At 44.2% G+C, this 20,954-nt stretch overlaps 1 protein-coding gene across 2 annotated transcripts in view; it reads right to left on the bottom strand.

Annotated features, from left to right (window-relative positions):
* Positions 1-1,951, bottom strand: part of Ppp1cb (protein phosphatase 1 catalytic subunit beta) — a 32,376-nt gene extending 30,425 nt beyond the window's left edge. Inside the window, exons 1-2 of one of the 2 annotated variants that reach the window (XM_032908963.1) lie at positions 1,845-1,951; positions 1,551-1,693 (exon numbers count right to left, since the gene is read on the bottom strand). In XM_032908963.1, coding sequence (XP_032764854.1) covers positions 1,551-1,602 — 52 coding nt within the window. In that variant the 5' untranslated portion in view covers positions 1,603-1,693; positions 1,845-1,951. Of the gene's footprint in view, positions 1-1,550 lie in introns of both variants that reach the window. The other variant, XM_032908962.1, reaches the window with a different exon arrangement.
* Between the last annotated feature and the right edge of the window lie 19,003 nt (positions 1,952-20,954).

A 20,954-nucleotide genomic window follows, 5' to 3' on the forward strand; every position in this document is an offset into this window, starting at 1 on the left:
GCAGTGCAATCAATAAACACTTGATTAAGTATCTGTAACCATACAGAAGTACATTTGATTTAAGGGCTTCTAGATCGATTTAAAATACATGCATCTGCTATAAGGTATTTATGAAAAATTAAAAATATTAGTAAAATCCGAGTCAAACAATTTAAATTTTAAATTATATGAAAACAGCGGTGGGCTTAAATTCCCCCTTCTCCGAAGAGTGACAAGATATAAAAATCTAAGATAACTATATTTCCCTAATAGAGCCAGCCAGGCACTACTAGCATACTTTTTTTTTTTTAAACAAATTTCTCACAGACCGAGCAAGATGTTCCTATCAATTAAAGACCACGAAGTCCCGAGTAGTGAGCTCAGCAAGCACCAGGGGGCCTCCCAGGAATAACTTGATACTCAAGGAAAAGGTAAATAAGAAGAGTTCCTGGTAAAAGTTCTGCCTTTCTCAGCCTTAAGACTGCTGGCAAGCTTTAACATCTGGAGCAAATATAGAGGTTTTCTTTTTTTTTCTTTTTAAACAAAGAATAGATACTTCATACTTTAACTGAAGAAGTCACCCCTCTCCTCGCTCTTTGGTAAAATTCCAAACACAAACACAAAATGCTTCGCTGTAGTAAACACACGCATTCATTAGGAGGCTGACAAAGAGGACTCTTAATCACTCAAAAAGACAATTCATTTTTTACACACTCCCCAAACAATTAGTGACGACGCAAATTTTAGAGTAAAAGGCTTCTTTTGACCAAGGCCCGCCTTTAACTTTGAATAGTATCCCACAACGGACTAATACATGTAACCGCTGGCCTCTCCATCTCCTTTCTCCCTATGTTCCCACCAACACAAAACTGATCAATAAAAGCCTAAGAACCCGGAACTTTAAATGCTGCGAACACTTGTAAAATACTTTTTAAGCCCAAGAGGTTCTTTACAACAGACATTTACTAAGTTTGGGAAGAAATTAAACACGGCTCAAACATGTTTAAAAAAAAAAAAAAAAGTAAGCCCCCCAAACCAGCACATGTATCCGGGCGATTCATATTTCCAACGGACGTCTTTAACCTGATCCAAGATTTTTTTACTATTTTTTGTACGCCAGAGAATAAATGGTAAGCTAGTCATCGTATCCTCTCCTTAATTCTTTCTAGAGCATCCAGTAAAATGCAAACGATCCGAGAGTCTTACTGGGAAGGACTTTTTTTGTAAAATTCACTACCGGAACCACAATCGGGGGCTGCCAAGGGCAACGCACAAAGAGAATTGAGAAATACACATTCCACGGACACACAAAGCCCAGAGGCAGGCATCCTCGCCCCTTCTCTGGAACAGTCAGCAGAGGCAAGCACAGCGGCCAAGCACAGCACGGCCGCCTCTCCGGAAGGCTGTACCGGTCGATGGGCCTCGGGCCTCAGCCCGGCCTCCCCGCCCGCCCGCCAGCCCGCGCTCTGGGCCTCCTGGGGCACCCGACCAGCCCGCCCTCCTCCCCGAGCTCGGCTCGAGCGGGAAGGGCCCCGCGGCCCGGCTGAGAGGAGACCCGGCGCCGCACTCACCCTCCAGCAGGCGGGTGATGAGGCTGTCCACGTTCAGCTCCCCGTCCGCCATCTTGTAGGCACCAGACTCTCCTCCCCGCAGCGGGAACAAGGGCTTCTCGGCGGCGGCAGCGGCGGCGGCGGTGGTGGCTCGGCGTTCTCACCTACGAGTCACGCGGCGTTTCGACCCCGGCTCCAACTCCCCCCGGGCGCCGGCCCTCCCCCCACCCCCTCCCCGCCGAGCAGCGAGAGCGCGCGCACACGCCGGCGGCACCCACTAGAAATAAATAAATAAACAAGCGGGCCCCCACGAACCGGGCCGCGTCAGACCCCAGCCGCCACCGCCTCCTCCACCTCCTCCTCCTCCTCGGCACCGCCCAGCTCCGCAAAGCTCGCGGGCGACGCGGACAGCTCCGCCCTCAGCGTCACTCCCTCCCCTCCGCCCTTGCCCAGCCTTGCCGAGCGGCGCGCGTGCGCGCCACGTCCCCCTCCAGCCTCCCCTGCTCCTCGTCCTCCCCTCCGCGGACGCTAACGCGCAGGTGCGACTCCCTCCCTCTCCAGGGCCACTGCGCCGAATAGTCGCCAGTACGCAGGCGCAGGGCGGAGCCAGCCTTGCTGTACGAAGTGAAGGCAGAGCCCGCGTAGGCACGAATGACCTTCCTCTTCCCTGCTCCCTGGGGCCTGGTGGTTCCGCAGAATTAATGATTGCGTTCTTCCCGCCTAGCTTTTCTTTTCTTGGCTTCATTCACTGGTTTTCCAAACAATTGCTCGTATTTCCGCTAGCCCGGAAACGTGGGCTGCAGTTGCCCATGTTGGAAACCTAGGTGTGTTAGAGATAGAGACTTCTCTGCTGAAAAGATTGACATTGCAGATCAGAGGAACTTCATCGCGTCACCAGTGTGGCTGATTTCGCCAGGCGAGCCTTAGATGAAACAAGAGTAAAAGTTGGCCTCAGTCAACAGCAATAAGATTTTACACGCTCCCGGTTTCTGTTTCTGTAGCCCGTTCATCATATCATACATCTCCGAACACTCAGGATACCACTATCTATAGTTCTTTTCTGCTCATTGATTTATTATATTGCTTAATCCTCCTATCTTGTGATTTTAAACATTTCTCTCCTGCACTCGGTTCCTAGAGGATAAAATCACATTTGCTGGGCATGAGACGCCTGTAATCCCTATAATTGGCAGACGGAAGCAGAAGATCCAGAAGTCCAAGGTCATCTTCAGCTACATAATTGTGTGTGTGTGTGTGTGTGTGTGTGTGTGTGTGTAACAAGTTCCCATCTCAAGAAACCAACACACCACATTGATCTTTGAGTCTGCAGCACCCACCAAGTATTTATCTACTTTATACAAGCCAGGGAGAAATAGAAACTCAGGGACTTGGAAATGTTCGTTGCTCACTTTTCCTTCCAACACCTAATATTGCCATCAAAGGGCAGTAGGAAGAGTAGCCACGAAAAAAGATCTAGGCAAAGATTCGAAGAGGTCAGATCAAAGCCTTTACCTATTCTCAAATCTGTGCTTTTCCAAATCTCAGACTTGACGATGCTGAGTCCCTTGCTCACATACCGCTAATAGCTATCACTTACTGGGATCATGTGTCCTGGCACTATTTTAGATGTAATACACAATATTATCTCATTTAACCCTTACAGCAAGCCCTAGGTGTCAGGGAGCATTATTACATCTGCTAAGTGGATGAGATTATTTGAGACACTGAATGGATTAATAAGTCTCACTCCAAACAAACATCAGAGCTGGGATTCCAACCCAGGAATTTAGTGCTAGAATGTATACTAAATTGCAATATACTTTTTCAATCATGCATATGCTTTATCTCAAGCTTGGAGACTAGGAACTAAGGTTTGCACGTGTGTGTGTGTGTGTGTGTGTGTGTGTGTGTGTGTGTACACGTGCACGCGCACGCATGCATGCGAGCGCATGCACGCGAGTGAATATGTGCTTTGTTTTGGAAAGACATTGTCTAATCAAGTGCATACACATCCAGATGAATGCTAGAATTTCCTTATTCCCTCCCCTTAATTATTTCTCTATCTTAAAATTTAGCATGTTAGCAGTTTGCTTTGGGGATTTTCAGAGGTAAAGGGATGGCTCCTTTTCTCTATATTTTATTCATTTATGCCTAACTTTATTCTAGAAAGTATTTAAGTTAACTTAAATAAATGCTTACAGTTGGGGTAATTTAAAAACAAATACAGGGGCTGGAGAGATGGTTCAGAGGTTAGGAGCACTTCTTGTTTTCGCAGAGGACATGGGTTCGATTCCCAGCACCCACGATGGTTATTCACAACCATCTGTAATTTTGATTCTGAAAAAAATAAAATAAAATAAAAAAGGAAAGAACACGATTGCTCCAAGATTGATGGAGGAGAAGGTTTATTATAGATAAAAAAAGGAGAGCATAGTTAGAGGGAGAGGCATCTGGGAAAGTTCAGAGTGAACATGACCCTGAGGAGGAGAGAAAGAGAGAGGAGAGCCATATTAGCAGCCAAGAGGGCAAAATGCTAAAAAAAAAAAAAAAAAAAGCAGATAACCAAAATGGCTGGATTATATAGGGAAGGGCAGCCCAGGGGGTGGGTATGCCAGCCATACCCTGTGACAGGTAGGAATGGCTGAGAGAACCTGGTGGCTGACATCCACTTTAACATGTTAATTAAGTACCTCTGTCATTTGTGCTGGGTTTGAGACCTAACGAGTTCCAGGGCATCTGATGCCCCCTCCCCAACCCTCTCTGTGGGCACTAAACATAGATAGTGCACAAACATACATGCAGACAAAGCACCCATATACATAAAAATGTTTTTTAAAAGTACAGAGGAGAATAGAAAAAAGGAAACTAAGCATGGGAAAGATTAGATTAAGCCAGGAGCTTTATTTGCAAAATGCGTGCTGTAGGATCCTGTTGATTTGATAAAGATGGGCCACAAAATTAACTCTCTGCTTTCTAGAAACTAAGAAACTGAAACATCAGTTATAGATGGAGGTAAATATTGTGATGTCACTTCTCCAAATCTCTACTATGAGTTTATGAATTCAGAATACTTGGGAGTGCTTACATAGATGTCTTATGTTTTTATGGGACCCATAAATCCCATGGGAAAGAACTTTAAGTTTTAGCCCCAACTAGGGTTCAATTATATGCAGACATGCTGAAAAGGGCAGGGGGTATTCCCCTCCAAAGGGATTGAAAAGAGAGAAAGTGAACATTGAAAAGAGAGTTGCTGTAAATGGAGCGTGATTTGGTCTAACAGAATTATGGGCTGGAGGAAACAAGAGAGAAGTTCGGGATTTCCACTCCTGTCAGATTTTCCAGTGTCTTGGAAGACTGAGAGAGAAATGGATCATAGTAAAAAAAAAAAAAAAAAAAAAGTTGGGAGTTTTTTTTTTCAGGGAAGGGCATCATTTTGGTATTTTTGGTTTTGAGACAGGGTCTCACTATGCAACCCCTTTGCTGGCTTAGAACTCACTCTGTAGGCCAGGCTGGCATCAAACTCAGCAATCTGCCTGCCTATTTTTCTCTAGTGCTAGGATTAAACGTGTGTGTCATTACACAGGGCTGAGAGGATTTTTATTACTAGTAGTCCAATGAACTTTTCTGTGGTGTCCCTTCAAGAGAAATGTAAAAATTTACCAGGACCGCAGTGACGGACACCTTTAATCCTTATACTTGGAAGACAGAGGCAGGCAGATCTCTGAGTTTGAGGCCAGCCTGGTCTACAGATCAAGTTCCAGGACAGCCAGGGCTACACAGAGAAAGCTTATCAAAAACAAAACAAACAAACAAAAAACCGACAAAACACCCAAACAAACAAACAAACAAACAATCAAAAAGGACATCAACTCTCAGCTACTGCTTCAGTGCCACAGCTGCCTGCTGCCATGTTCTCCCTCACAATGGTCACGTTCTCTAACCCTCTGAAACTGTAAATCCCAAACTAAACACTCTCCAAGTTGCCTTGGCCAAGGTGTCTATCGCAGCTATAGAAAAGTAATTAAAACTGAGTGTGGTGGCTCCCTCCTTTAGTCTTTGTCTCAAAAAACAAACAAGCCAAAAAAACTAGGTCATGAGACACATTCTCAATCATTTTAAGACACTCCCCATCTTTTATATTTATACATGCATATGTACTTTTATTGTACACATGCTACCCTGCCCTAGTCCGAAATAATTAAAGCAAATATAACCAAATGCCTCTCCCCTGACCTTGGGCAAAGACTTTTCCTTTATCCTGGCCCCCAAAAGGGACACACAGATATTCTCCTCACCCACCCAGCACCACCAGCCCCACTGCCATCAGGAGTGGGGGAGTTGATTTTCAGTGGAACATTTTATCTTTATCCTTCAAGATAAACTGACTAGAAAACAAATCCCTAGTGATTGAAGGAGTTAACTAGCCACAGTTAGCTGGGAGAGAGAGGTTCAGTAGAGGGCGATTACAGTTAGATTAGTGGCTGAATTGTTGAGTCTATGGCCATTCCCTTTCTCTTACAAGGAGTTTAAAGAGGCCATAAGTATCTAGGCCAGCCTTAGTTTGTTACAAAGAAAAAAGCTATCATCTACATATGTAAAAATGTTTCTCTTTCAGTATTCGAGGAGGCACAACACACCAGGAGTTCACACCAGTAGCCTCTTGTTGGGGAGGGAAAGTATACAAAGTGAAACTTTGTTTCAAATGAAATACTTGAAACGTTTTGTCATTAATACAAGTTTGTCTCCTGTAACCAAAACCCATTCACCTTCTCAGTTGAAGGTTTAACTAACATTCTCTCTCCCTCTCCCTCTCTCCCTCTCTCCCTCTCTCCCTCTCTCACTCTTCCTTCCTTCCTTTCTTGTTCCCCACTCCCTCCCTGCCACTCTCTCCTTTTGGCTCTGGGGATTGAACATAGAGCCACACACTTACTAAGAAACTGCTCTGCCTTTGAACTATATCAAGATGAGTTTTCTAAAATGTTATGAAATCAATAGATCTCCCCAAACTAAAAACATTTTTTTTTTCTCGGAGCTGGGGACCGAACCCAGGGCCTTGCGCTTCCTAGGCAAGCGCTCTACCACTGAGCCAAATCCCCAACCCCAAAACATTTATTTTTATATTTAATATAAAACCATATATTTATCTGTGACTGAGAAATATTCACTGGGGTTAGACTCATCACCAACAGATCTTTTTAGGTAGAAAATAGTGATTGAATATAGTATTTATGAGTTATTATTTGCAACTTATATAAGTGCATCCAGTTCATTTCATATGTTCTTTTTAAAAAGTTGTATGATTGCTGTGTGTGAGAGTCTGTGTGCATGTACACAGGTAAAGAACAACTTAGTGGAGCTGGTCATCTCTTTCTACCTTTACATGAGATCCAGGGATTGGAACAGCAAACACCTTTACTAAGTGAGCCATTTCACCCCCAACACATATGTGATTAATTGAAACAACCTGTGGTCTTTGTTATTTACAGAAAGCTTACAATGATCAGACTTTAAAATTAAATGTGTAACGGACCAATTGAACATTAAGAAACTGTGTTTAATTTTACACTGAAGGAGATATTTTGGGAAAGTCAGTGATCACATGAGGAAAAGAGAACTAAGCTCAAATCCAACTAAATTGAGTTGGTTTGGAGGAAAGGAATTGGCTTAAAGGTGTGAGACCAAAGTAGATGAAGAACTAAACTTATGTTTCTGACTCGTGGTGTTATTATCTACGAAAGGTTTCTATTACTAAAGTAGTCTTCAAAGCCCCTTCGACTTCTGAGAATTATTTGATTCTAAGGCTCACAAATGAGGCCCATATATACAATATAACAGTGTACAAAGTGTCCCCAACTTAGGAACTGGCTCAACTCCAAAAAGGTCAATTGTTTGGAACACAGAATATATTTTTCCACAGAGACCATGATGAATTTCCAGATTGGTCTGCAAAAACCAATTTGATATTTAATGCAGTTATAGGGAAAAGTTGATGGCCGTGCAGACTTCAACCAGTCTTTGAAACATCAGTGAAGAACATTCCCCTGGATTCTAATTGGGCACGGCAGAAAACACCTCTCAGGGGTTTCTACCGCCCTGTGTAATAAGTATGAAGACTATTCTCTTCCAACTTCATATGGTCCTAGCCCAAAGCTTAGCGTTGTAGACTGAAAAGGCAGGGATGCTTTGATACCTCTGGGCCTACCGCTAGGGTGGTGAACTCAGCAGAGCCATGGTGTCCAGGGATTTGGTTGCTAGGAAGAAGTTGGCTTCTGAATGGAAGGATGGGGATGAAAATGGAAGGACAAAAGGGAAACGGCAAGTGAGCAGACGATGCTAAGAAGTTAAAAAAGAAAAAAGACACAATTATTTCTAATTAAAAGTTGAGGTCTATAAAGGTTAAATCTCGCTGATATAATCCTGAAGCTAGAACCTGCAATCTGGACCTTGCTGTTTCTACTCTTCTTTGTCTCTCAACGATTTTAACATCACTCAAGAAACTCCTCGTTTCTGCATCTCCTCTTCCTGCTCTGGGACCTTAGAACCTGGCATCCCCTGCCTGCCCACATTCTTTGTTTTTCAGGACAACCAGAACAACTTTCCTTTTGTCTCCATGGTTCGCTTTAATACCAGCAGCCCAGAGGATGCCATCCCACTTGCTCACCAGAGGCTGCTCTGATCTTTGCTCTTCCACGGAAAGCTTGCATAATCCACCTAGAGAGTGTGATGAGCAACCCAAACTCTAGCACTCTCATAGGGATGCTCTGGGTCCCAGTGCCCAAACCACACCCATTGTTCTTTTGTCAGACGCCATAGGCTGGTTTTGTTGTTGTTGTTGGGGGTTTTCTGTTTGTTTGTTTGTTTGTTTTGTGTTTTGTGGGATTTTGTTTTGTTTTAGGCGAGGCTTCTCGTAGTTCAGGCTGCCCTTAAGCTTGCTATACAGCCGAGGATCATCACGTCACTTCTAGCCTCTAACCAGTCTACCTTTGGAATACTAGGATTACAGGCGTGCTCCACCACACCCAGTTTTATGGAGTCCTGGAAACTGAACCCAGGCTTGGTAAGAGCTCAACCTGCTGAGATACATCCCAGGGTCACAGGCTGAGAATGCTTACAATAAGTAGTTTTCCTTTCCTAGATTGGAACTGAAGGCTGAGGGGCGTTGATTGCCTCAAACTGCCTAGGGCTAGTTAGGTAGCAGCTCTGGAAGCTATAGTGAGAGGAAGAGGAATGTATAGGGACCTGGGGCTATGGGGGCAGCCAAGGGGGCGTCAGCTGAGACTCACAGCAGAAAGGAATGCAGGCAATTTAGATAGTGAAGGTAGTCCTCTAGGAAGTGAACCACAAGAAGGATTCCAAGCCCCCTACTTGAAGAAGGACAGGAAGTCTCCTGTCTTGGCATATAGTTCCCTGGTCAGAGCAATACTCACACAAGAGACCTTCATCTAGCTGGACAGTGGTGGCACAAACCTTTAATCCCAGCACTTCGGATGAAGAGGCAGACAGATCTCTGAGTTCGAGTTCAACCTGGTCTACAGAGTTAGTTCCAGGACAACCAGTACTACACAAAGAAACCCTCCCTTCAAAAACCAAAACTCAAAACAAACAAACAGAAAAACCCAAACAAACCCAAGAAGTCCTTCATCCGTCCTTCTTTGTGCAAATCCAGCAGGACTGCTTTGAGAGGTGTGAGTCAGTTCCTGAGCCTTTTTTAGAATTCCAACTAAAAAGAGGTCAGGGAGGTCAGGAAGGTCACACAAGTCTTCAGAGCACCAATGCTGAGAGAGAGGATTTGACCTGGGATGTGAAACACTGGGCCATTTAGATCAGCGACTTGCAGTTAAAAGTGGCTACTGTGTTTGCTCTGGTGGTCCACATTTATAACCCCAGCACATGGGAGGCAAAGCCAGGCCTATGAGGTGGGTTCAAAGCCAGACTCGACTGCTAAGTGAGATTGTTTCAAAACAAAGAATTACTTAGGGAACTTTCTCCACGATAATCAATGTTGTATTTTGAGACATTGCCCCTGGAAGTCCCCTCACAGCACTATCTACTCCCTCCCCAACTTCTCACGGATGTAGATTTCAAAAACCAAGCAAGAGGAAGCACAACAAAACTTATTAAAAAGACTCATTCTGGGCTGGAGAGATGGCTCAGTGGTTAAGAGCACTGACTTGGTGTTCCAGAGGTTCTGAGTTCAAATCCCAGCAACCACATGGTGGCTCACAACCATCTGTGTGCCTGAAGCCAGCTACAGTGTAGTTATATATAATAAATAAATACATCTAAAAAAAAAGACTCATTCTGGTAAAGAGCCTGAAAGGGCTCTTCACTGCCCCCGGTGAAGTTTGCACAGTAGTGGGGAGGCTGGAAACCCCAGAGCAGATGGTGTTGTAGAGGATTAGATAACAATCCTGAGGGACCCGGGATATGAAGGCAGGGGAGCGGAACTGGATGCTATCTGACCCAGGAAATGATCTGGGTGTGTTCATTTCATATGTAGTTATTGGGTATCCACTATGCTGGGGAGACAGCAAAGTCAGGTGGTTTTCCTCACCAAGCATCTATGGCTGGCAGGAGAAGGATAGTGTCAATCATCTTCTTGAGCATGAACACTGTTCCAACCTGTGTTTCCTCCTCATTCCTCCGACTCACTCTTCACCGGAATAGCACAATCGCACCATTTACCAGCTTCCATCCAGCCACTGCACTTCACCCTTGGGATAGCATCTAAATACCTAGCTGGGTGTACCATGCCTTGCCCAATCCAAGGTGTGTCTTTTGCCTTTTCTACATCTTGCTCTCCCTGATCTGGCCCTGCCCTCTGCTCTCTGCCCTTGCCAAACCTATAATTTCATGCTTCATAACCATGGCGGGTCTCTCCACCATCTAGCCATTATTGGCGTTTTAACATTTCTATTTATTTTTGGTAGTTTAGCAGGTATCTGGTGACAGGCTGATGACATGTTAATTGTTTATTTTGATGAGCTTTATTGTGTTTGCGATTTATGAACTTCTTGTTCACTTTTCTCAAGTACTTAAGGAAGATGACTGGACATTGGCTGTTCATACTTAAATCTATCTATTTGTTTCTGTTTCCATATTTTGGGTGGCATGCTGCTTTTCCTACTGCTGCAACTAATCAAAGCAATAAAGGAGGGAGGTTTATTTTTTGCTCATAGTTCAGGGTGCAGTCCACCATGATAGAGAAGTCATAAGGGCAGGAGCTGGAAGCCACTTTTCACACTGCGATCAGATGCAGAGGGAAGGGAATACGGATGCTCGACTTCCTTCCTTTTTATTCAACCCCAGTAGCATTCCTTACTTAGGTCAGGTCTTCCCACCTTAATTAACTTTATCTAGATAACCATTCACAAGGCTATCCAGAAGCCTGTCTCCTAGGTGATTGCAGGTTCTGTCAAGCTGACTAGCGATGTGAGCCGTCACAGATGGACAACTCCTACCATTTATGTTTAACATATGTATTTCCATAAGTCATTCTGGGCTTTCCTTATATAGGCTTTGGTTGTTTCAACTCTTCTGTTTTGACCCCATGAACTTCATGAGCTACATGAAGTGAAATAGTGAGATGTTAGAAGTTGGGGGGATCTAAATGTCAGGACCCATCTTCTTGTTTCCCCTTTGAACTGCTGGGGATTGGACTGAGTCCTAGCCCTGCCTATGCCATCGAGCTCCACCCCCAGCCCTTGGTTTTGATATAGTGACGTAGCTCAGGTTAGCCTTGAACTCACAATAGAGCATAGGCTAGCCTGCAACTGGCAGATATCCTGCCTCTGCCTCCACAACAGGATTACAGGTGTGTGTACACCCTGTTTGGCTCCTTACTCTATGGTGTAGATGAGAAAATTAAAAATCTGAGAAACATGCCAAAAAAATGTCGTTTTTAATGGCAGTTAAAAAACAAAATTTCTTCCGCTCCTGGACTGAGTAGAACATTTTCTAGCCTTTCACTTTTAGGAATCTGGAATTTTCTACATAGAATAGATTTTGCGTAAGTCATGAAAAATGTGTAATATAATATTTAGTCAGAAAAGGAAAAGTGTTTAAAATAGTTTAATCTGGGGTTGGGGATTTAGCTCAGTGGTAGAGCGCTTGCCTAGCAAGCACAAGGCCCTGGGTTTGGTTCCCAGCTCCGAAAAAAAAAAAAATAGTTTAATCTTCTGCCAACCAAGAATCCAAGAATTGTTCCTCTCTCCCTCTCTCCCTCTCTCCCTCTCCCTCCCTCTCTCCCTCTCTCCCTCTCCCTCTCCCTCTCCCTCGGGGTGTATGGGTGAGTGTGTAGGTATGTGAGGCTGGTTGGGTGGGAGGTCTTGTTTTTTTCTCCTCAGAAGCGTTTTCTTGAGGGGTTTGGTGAGACGGCTCAGTTGGAAAGTGTGAGCTGCACAAATAGGTCTTGGGTCTGAATCTCTGTCACTCACATGAAAACCTAGGCACAGTATCAGTAAATCCAGTGCTGAGTTAAGAGTCCACAGGTGATAGAGTCCATTCTAACTAAATGGATGGGCTCTAGACTCAATGGAAGCCCGTCTGAAAAATAAAATGGAGAGACACTGAGGAAGATGGCTGATTTCAACCTTTGGCCTGCATACCCATGCGCACACATGAGCTTGTGCACTACATGCACATATGCAAGCACCTACATGAGCGCATACTTACACCACACACGGGCACACATATGCAATCTCTTTTTAAAGTCTCTTTCAGGGCAGGGATATAGCTCAGCCATAGAGTGTTGGCTTAGCTCGTGCAAGGCCCTGAGATCTGTCTCCAGCAGTGTACACATTTGCACACATACACGCACACATACATTGCACATATGCATGTACACAGACACATCCTTTTACACAGCAGTGCTTTTGCTCTGAGATAATTTGGAATGATTACTCTCTCCAAATTTCCTGTAAAAACAAACAGTAGAAACAAATACCCAGTGTTTAGGGATGCAGTTAATTATGGTATTTCCATATAGTGGAATATATAACTCATTAAATGCAATGTTCTAGGAGAATCTTTAAAGACAGTTATGCATACATTAACACTAAAGTGAAAAAGGACCATGGTAGCCATAAGACTAAAGAAACAGGGCTATACATCACACTCATGTATAGGAGCTGGGAAACACAGTATCAAGAAGTCCACCTAGGGATGGACATGGTGGCACATACCTTTATCAGAACTGGGGAGGCAGAGGCAGGCAGATTTCTATGAGTTCAAAGCTACTTTGATCTATATAAGGAGTTTTAACAAAGCACTTGGGATGTGAAGGCAAGAGAATCATTGGTCAATAATATTCTGACGTTATCTAATCTTACGAAAAGAGCTTTGATCTCTACTTTATAGCCTGTGAAAATTACCTTGGAGTAATTTTTATGTAGAGTCCTACGTAACAAAAAGTACAGCTTGTGAGTAATAAATCAGAGGATATATTCATAACTTTAGGGCCATCAAAGTTTCCTAAACAGTGAAAAAAAATACTAACTATGAAAGAAAAGGCTGAAAACAAAAATTTAATTTAAAAAATAAGAACTTTTTAATCCTATTTAATTATTTATTTATTTTGGCTTTTGGAGACAGGGTCTCTCTATACAGCCCTGACTGTCCTGGTACTCACTGTGAAAACCAGGCTGGCCTCAAACTCACAGAGATCCACCTGCCTCTGCTTCCGAAGTGCTGGGATTAAAGGCTTGTGCCACCATGCCACTCCTTTCTTTATTTTTTAAATTAAAATATAATTCCATTGTCTCCCTTTCCCTTTCCTTCCTCCAAGCCCTTGAATGTACCTTATCTTGCTCCTTCCTAAATTTAAATTCATGACCTCTTTTTGTTTAGTTGTTACACATAATAATATAAATTATATTATTATACAAATAATGTAACCTGCTCAATTTTATAATTTATAATTCATCAATTTATAATGTTACTTGTATGTATATGATTTCAGGTCTGGCCGCTTGGCATTGGATAGTCACAAGGGACTTCTTCCCTAAAGAAAATGTGAGTGTGTGTGTGTGTGTGTGTGTGTGTGTGTGTGTGTGTGTGTCTGTGTGTCTGTGTGTGTGTCTCTGTGTGAGTGTGTGTGAGTAGGTGTCTCTGTGTGTGTGTGTCTCTGTGTATGTCTGTGTGTGTCTGTGTATGTCTATGTGTCTGTGTGTGTCTGTGTGTCTGTGTGTCTCTGTGTGTGTCTGTGTGTATGTGTGTCTGTGTGTGTGTCTGTGTGTATGTATGTGTGTGTGTCTGTGTGTGTGTGTGTCTGTGTGTGTGTCTCTGTGTGTCTGTGTGTGTGTATGTCTGTGTCTGTGCGTATGCCTGTGTGTGTCTATGTGTGCTGTGTGTGTCTGTGTGTCTGTGTGTGTGTGAGTCTGTGTCTCTGTGTGTGTCTATGTGTCTGTGTGTGAGTCTCTGTGTATGTATGTGTATCTGTGTGTGTCTGTGTGTCTGTGTGTATGACTATGTGTCTGTGTGTGTGTCTGTGTGTGTTGTGTCTGTGTCTGTGTGTGTCTGTGTGTCTCTGTGTATGTCTGTGTGTGTCTCTGTGTCTGTGTGTCTGTCTGTGTGTGTATGTGTCTCTGTGTGTATGACTGTGTGTGTGTGTATGTGTCTGTGTGTGTGGTGTAGGGTTGTGTGTGTTGTGTCTGTGTCTGTGTGTGTGTGTGTCTGTTGTGTCTGTGTCTGTGTGTCTGTGTGTCTGTGTGTATGTATGAGTGTGTGTCTCTGTGTCTGTGTGTCTGTGTGTATGTATGAGTGTGTGTCTGTGTGTCTGTGTGTGTCTGTGTGTATGACTGTGTGTGTATGACTGTGTGTGTGTGTGTCTGTGTGTCTGTGTATCCACATATATATGCATATGTACATTCAACAACTCAACTCCTAAAAACCAATGAGAAAAAGTAAATAACCCAATTTAAAAACAGGAACAGGGATTTTACAGAGGATTCTAAATATTCATCAAGTATCTAAGAAAGTACAGAAGACACGCGTCAGAGAATGTACTGAAAGCCACAACTTTGCTAGTGTTAAAAGACAGATAATATCAAGTGTTGGCGAGGATACAGACCACTAGAACTCCTCACATTGATAGTGAGAATGTGAACTCATATGGCTACTTCAGAATATTGGTACCATTCTGAAAACTAGATGTGAGCCGATCCTGTGGCTTAGCAGTCCTAGCCCTAGAAGGTATTGAAGAGAAATGAGTGCATGCAACCACTAAAAGGCTCACTTTCGATTTTACTGTAATAACTGCCAAATTGGAAACAAGCTAAGTGCCACACAGTGAGCCCGTAACAAAACCACAGCAAGTTCGCACGGTAGACTTCCGCACAGTAAAACCAAACCCTACCTACTACATGTGACAGCACAGACGAATGTCACACTCGTGTAAAACTGGTGAGGGGCAGAGTTTCATTTGCATGGAATTTAAAAACAGGTCAAACCAAGCCAGGCACCTTGGTGCACACCTGTAATCTCAGCACTAGGAAGGCAGAGGCAGAAGGATCAAGAGTTCAAGGTTCCCCTCAGCTACACAGTGAGCTTATGGTTAGAATGACCCACAAGAGACCCCATCTCAGAGCACCAAAACCAGACCAACAAGCCTTAAATGAAACAAATATCATGAAATTAATGAAAAGTGTTAGAAATCAGACATGGGTTTACTTCTGCGGCACATTGTGTAGGAAGGGGCAAGGGAGAGCTTGGTTTAATGCTGGAGGTCTTACTAAGTTAATGTGAGCAGTGATTAGGCAAGCATACACTTACATGCTTACACAAAAGTTCTTATGAAGAGTGTGTTTGGCAGCATGTCCGGTTACAGGGCATTTCAGTTTTCTTCCTTTTGCTGTTTTCAATATGTGACCTTTCCTCTTGGCACAGTTTTTTAAAAAAGAAATCTACATGGAAGGCAATATCACTTGTAATGAGAGGAATAAAACAATTTGAAGAGCTGTGTTGTGTCCATGTCCGTGTGTGTCCGTCCGTGTGTGTGTGTCTGTGTGTGTGTCCATGTGTGCCTGCGCATGTGTGTATTTAACTAGAGCTAAATCTCAGGTACCTATCTCCATTTATTGCCCTGATCTCTGAACCCAGCTAAAAATAGTTCAGAGTCCTGCCAGCTGGGAGCTGAGCTATGTTTAGCAGAAACTGAACTGGAGTAGAATGGGGTAGAGCAGAGCACACGCTTTCTGTCTGGTAGGGCTGATTCTCCGCAGCGCTCTTTAAGCCAGGTTAGACCAGCCAAGCGGAACCCCAGTTGTTCTAGTCTGGCCAGTATCACAGTGTAGGAGCTCAGTTACTGGGAGGTGGGGGGTGAGGGAGGGACAGGAGTCCACTGGAAAGCAGACATACATAAAAGATCTCAGAGTAGCTAGACAAACTATTCCCCCAATATACCAGCCATACTTTCCTTTCCTCCTCCTGGTGAGACTAGCCAGTTTTCGTTTTTGTAAAAATAGATCAACTCTTCAGGAGGTCCTGGTTTTTTGTTTGTTTGTTTTGTTTTTATGTATGTGCAAGTATGTGTGTTTGGGTACCGTGTAAAGGCCAAAGGACAGTCCTCAAACACTTTCTGCTTTAATTTTTAAAACTATCTATCTATCTATCTATCTATCTATCTATCTATCTATCTATCTATCTATCCATCCATCTATCTATCCATCCATCTATCATCTGTCTGTGTATGTATCATCTATCTGCCTACCTATGTATGTATTTTGTATCTAAATATCTATCAATCTATCATCTATCTACCCATCCATCCACCCACCCACCCACCCACCAATCTATTGTGTGTGTGTGTGTGTGTGTGTGTCTTCTGTGTAAGTACCATGGCAGCACATGGTACGGAGGTCAGAGGATAACTTTCCAGAGTTTTTTTTCCTCCTAAATTTTAATTTAATTTTCTCCTAAAATATAATTTTAACCTCTGAGCCATCTTACCAACCCCTATTTTGTTTTCCTTCCTTCCTTTCTTGACAGGGTCTTTTACTGGCCTGTAGTTCTCCAGGTAAGCTACTCTGTCCAGGCACGGGGCTCCAGTCATCTCCTTACCTCCGTCTCCCCACTGCCTGGACTAAAACTGTGCGCTCAACCAGCTTTTAGGCATGGATCCTAGGGATTGAGTTCCAGGGGTTGAAGGGATTGAACTCAGGTCCTTGTGCTTATAAGACAAGCGCTCAATTAACTGAGCCATCTTCCCAACCCCCAACAGCTCGGTTCTAAATCTTATGCTGACATTTGGGGAAAACAGGTGCAGAAACAGTTGCCTTGCAGGGACAAAAGGTTGGCTGGTGGTTTTGCGGCCGACTCAGCCTAGTCTAGGAATTTGCACCACTTATCTTCTTCCCTCTTTGGTTGGAGTAATTATCCAAGTCACAGCGATGCTTTGAGGCCTAATGAGAGTTCATAAACGGCTTTGAAGTGTTCCGATGAAGAGGCAGCTCTCCCTTCAAAGTCCGGCTAGGTTGGAAAGCACTGTGTGGCTCGCCCTCCAGCTCTGCTTGTACAGGACCTCCCTACCGCCTTCTGATTGCTGATCCTCAGCCAACGACAGGACTCTAATTTTAATTTTTGCTCATTTTTTAAGGATAGTGTGAATCTAACATAGTGTGTAATTAAAGCATTTAGAGGCATGATTCTAAATAAGTTGGTATGTGGTTGAAGTCCATAAGGAACTTCCAGCTTGCGGTTGGGGAGACAGCTCAGTCAGTGCAGCGCTTGCCTTCCAAGCAGGAGGGCTTGAATTCTGTCCTCAGAACACAGAAAGAACCTAAGCATGACGGCCTGTGCTGTTATTGTAATCTCACCTCTGGGACGGAAGTATCCCTAGGCCTCGATGGCCGGGTAGCCTTACTTATCTGATGAGTTCCAGGCCAGTAAGAAACTCTTGTTCCCAAAAACAAGGCAGGGCAGGCATAGTGGTGCATGTCTTTATAAAGTCCCAGCACTTAGGAAGCAGAAGCAGGCAGCTCCCTATGAGTTCAAGGCTATTGGAACCTGAAGAACAACACTTGAGGTTAGCCTTTGATCTCCACAGGAACACACACACACACACACACACACACACACACACACACACAAGAAACTTTCAGCTCAGAAATAGTATACCACTCATCTTCTAAGGCAGGGCAAAATGGGTTGGGGATTTAGCTCAGTGGTAGAGCACTTGCCTAGCAAGCGCAAGGCCCTGTTCGGTCCCCAGCTCCGAAAAAAAAAAAAAAAAAAAAAAAAAAAAAAAAAAAAAAATGCAGGGCAAAATATGTCAAGCTTTGAGGTCAAAGGTGAACGAACTTTAAGTCAAACTCTGTGGCGACTGCTAGAAGTGCGGTTGGAAAATGGCTTAGGGCACTTATGCCAGTTTGTTCAGCCTTAAGAATCATAGCATTGAAATATTAATACAAAGCAATTTGAGAGATGATACTAAGAGTCGGACAAGAGTGTGATCTCTTGATACTGTAACCAGTGAACTTGGGCATGCTTGATTTTGAGAAACTCAAATTTGAGTGAACAGAATTGTGGTCGCTGAATAAGGACGTGAAAAACGGCAGCAAAGGAGGTCATAGCAACAGCAGTGAGCAAGCGAGTGCTATACTCTTAGCTCATACATCCTTTGATGCCCGAAATAATCCTAGAAGGCAGAACCTGCTGCGTTTCTGTTTTACAGGCAAACCGAGGCTCAAAGGAGTTTAGCAACTGCTTCAAGGCTGTACATCTTGACTGCTAACCATGACTTTCTGAACATAAATGTTCACTATAATCCTTCAAAGAACAGGGAGAAATGGATATTCCCAATCCAAAGCCAGATGCTCTGGTTCAGAAATAGGATGGAAAAAATGACGTATACACATTTACCTGTTTGTTTGTTTTTGGAGACAGTGTCCCACACTACGGCTTGCTATGTAGCCTAGGTTAGCCTAGAACTCTTGGCTGTCCTGCTTCATTGGCCTCTCCAGTGCTAGGATTACAGCTATGGCCTAAAAGTCATCCTCCAGGCAATGACCTCTAGACTATCCTTTGGGAATTGGGGTGCAGGCTTAGAGAAAAGACTGAAAAGAACACTTTGCCACTGTTTCTCTGGCACTGGCTTTCCCTGTCCAGATGAATTGATTGTCATTTGCCCAACTGGAACCATATTCCCTTGTCATGAGATTGGTCCCTCTCTCTTGGACTTGGGTGGCCGTTGCCTTCTTGAGTCAGAGCATCTATGACCATTTGATTGAGATCCTTGTGAGATCCGACCTGTTCTGGACTTGGATGGAATCTTGTCTTGGGTCTATTTGAGGGTGAATAAAGGCTTCTTTCCATCTCCCCAGAAAATGTCTGTCAACGTTCCCCATGATGAACTAAGGATGCATCAGCCTTCTATTGCTTGATGAAAATGTTCTGTAACACCAACGCTGTTCAGCTTGGTGGTGGTGGTGGTGGTGACGATGACGACAACAACGACGACGATATCCCTACCAAAATTTCCCCTCTCCTCTCCTCCCTGTCCCTCCCTGCTACCTCCCCTCTGCTCCCCTCCCCTCCCCCATCCACTCCTTTGTTTCTCTTTAGACAAGGGCAGGCCTCCCACGGATATCAACCAAACATGGCACATCAAGTTGCAGTAAGAGAAGGCACCTCCCCTTGTATTAAGTCTGGAGGAGGCACTCAGAATAAGGAAAAGGGTCCCAAAGCCACCATAAGAGTTAGAAACAGCCTGCTCCCACTGTTAGGAGTCCCACACAGAAACCAAGCTACACAGCTGTAACATATATGTAGAGGGCCTAGGTCAATCCAATGCAGGTTCCCTGGTTGGTGGTTCAGTCTCCCATAAGCCCAGGTTGATTCTGTGTTTTTTCTTGTGGCGTTCTTGACCCCTTGGCTCCTACGATCTTTCTACCCACTCTTCCGTGGATTCCTCAAGCTCCACCTGATGTTTGGCCGTGGGTCTCTGCATCTGTTTCCGTCAGCTGCTGGATGACCCCTCTGTGATGACACTTCAGCTAGGCACCAATCTCTGAGTATAGCAGAATATCTAAAATTTCAACTTCTTTTCAATTTCAACAGGAATCCATTCCTCTTTTTCTCCTTTGCCCCCATCCCCACTTTTTTGGAGACAGGTTCTGGCTATGTATCCCAGGCTGGCTTTTAACTGGCTCTCCTCCTTCAGTAGCCTCTGAGGTATTAGGAATACAGGGAGACGCCTCCTTTCTGGCCTTAATTGGTTTCCTAACTCCATTGATCTAGCTGAGTACAGTAGTACCTGCTTGTAATTCCAGTTCTGGAGGCTGATGCAAGAGGATTGTTGAGTTTGAGGCCAGTCCACTTAGTGATTCTGTCTGGAAATACAAAATAAAATTAAGGATTGAGGTGTAGCTCTGTGGTAGAGTGCTCATCTGCCCTGTACTAAGTCCTGGATTCAGTCCCCAGGCCCTCCCACAGCCATAAATCCTACCACTGAGAGCCTGTGCTGAGCAACAGATATCAATAATGAATAAATGATATCGTACGTATTAGTCAGCTCATCATAATCTAATTAGTGCTAATCATCTTTTCAGAGCCAGCTCTTTCTTAAATGAGCTGAGAGCGATGGAATTAGAAACCCTTGACCTCAGACCAACATACTTCAGAAAAAGAATGTATTATGGGCGTATGTGTGTTAGAGTGTGCCTGTGCGCTATGTGTGCATGTGTGCGTGGAAGCCCCAGGTTAACTTTGAGTGCTGTTCCTCAGGAGCCATTAACCTTGTATGTTGAGACAGGGTTTCTCACCGAGACCCAGGGCTCACTGATTTGGTTAGGATGACTGGTCAGCGAGCCCCAGTAATCATCCTTGACTCTTCAGGCTAGGCTTACAAGTTTGTACCACCATGCCTTGCTTTTTCGCATTGAGCTCGCGTTCTCATATTTGCTCAGCAAAGATTTTACACCTAGAGTTCTCTGCTTAGCTCCCCATTTTCTTTCCTCTCCCCTTTCATTCTCTCTCTCTCTCTCTCTCTCTCCTCTCTCTCTCTCCCCTCTCCCCCCCCCCCCTCTCTCTCTCTCTCTCTCTCTCTCTCTCTCTCTCTCTCTCTCTCTCTCACACACACACACACACACACACACACACACAGTCTTATAACCCTGGCCTTGAATTACCTTGAACTCCTGGCAGTGCTCCTGCCTCAGCTTTCTAAGTGCTGAGGCACATGCCTGGATCCAACACACATTTTAAAGCAAGGTCTATATTTCCATTAATTTGCACATGCACCAAATGGGAGGAAACAGTAGAAATTCAGAATTCTGATGCTTCCATCCTTTCCGGGGGGGAGGGAGTTTACTCAGCTTACGAGAACTGGAGTTCAGCCGGAGTCACTCCCCTGGGTCCTGACTTCTTCCCTTCTGCTTTTCAACACCTATGACCTCTGAGACACTGAGGCCCATGTCGACCCAGTTTAAA

Source organism: Rattus rattus, chromosome 7 (genome assembly GCF_011064425.1).
Source record: "Rattus rattus isolate New Zealand chromosome 7, Rrattus_CSIRO_v1, whole genome shotgun sequence".
Taxonomy (NCBI): domain Eukaryota; kingdom Metazoa; phylum Chordata; class Mammalia; order Rodentia; family Muridae; genus Rattus; species Rattus rattus.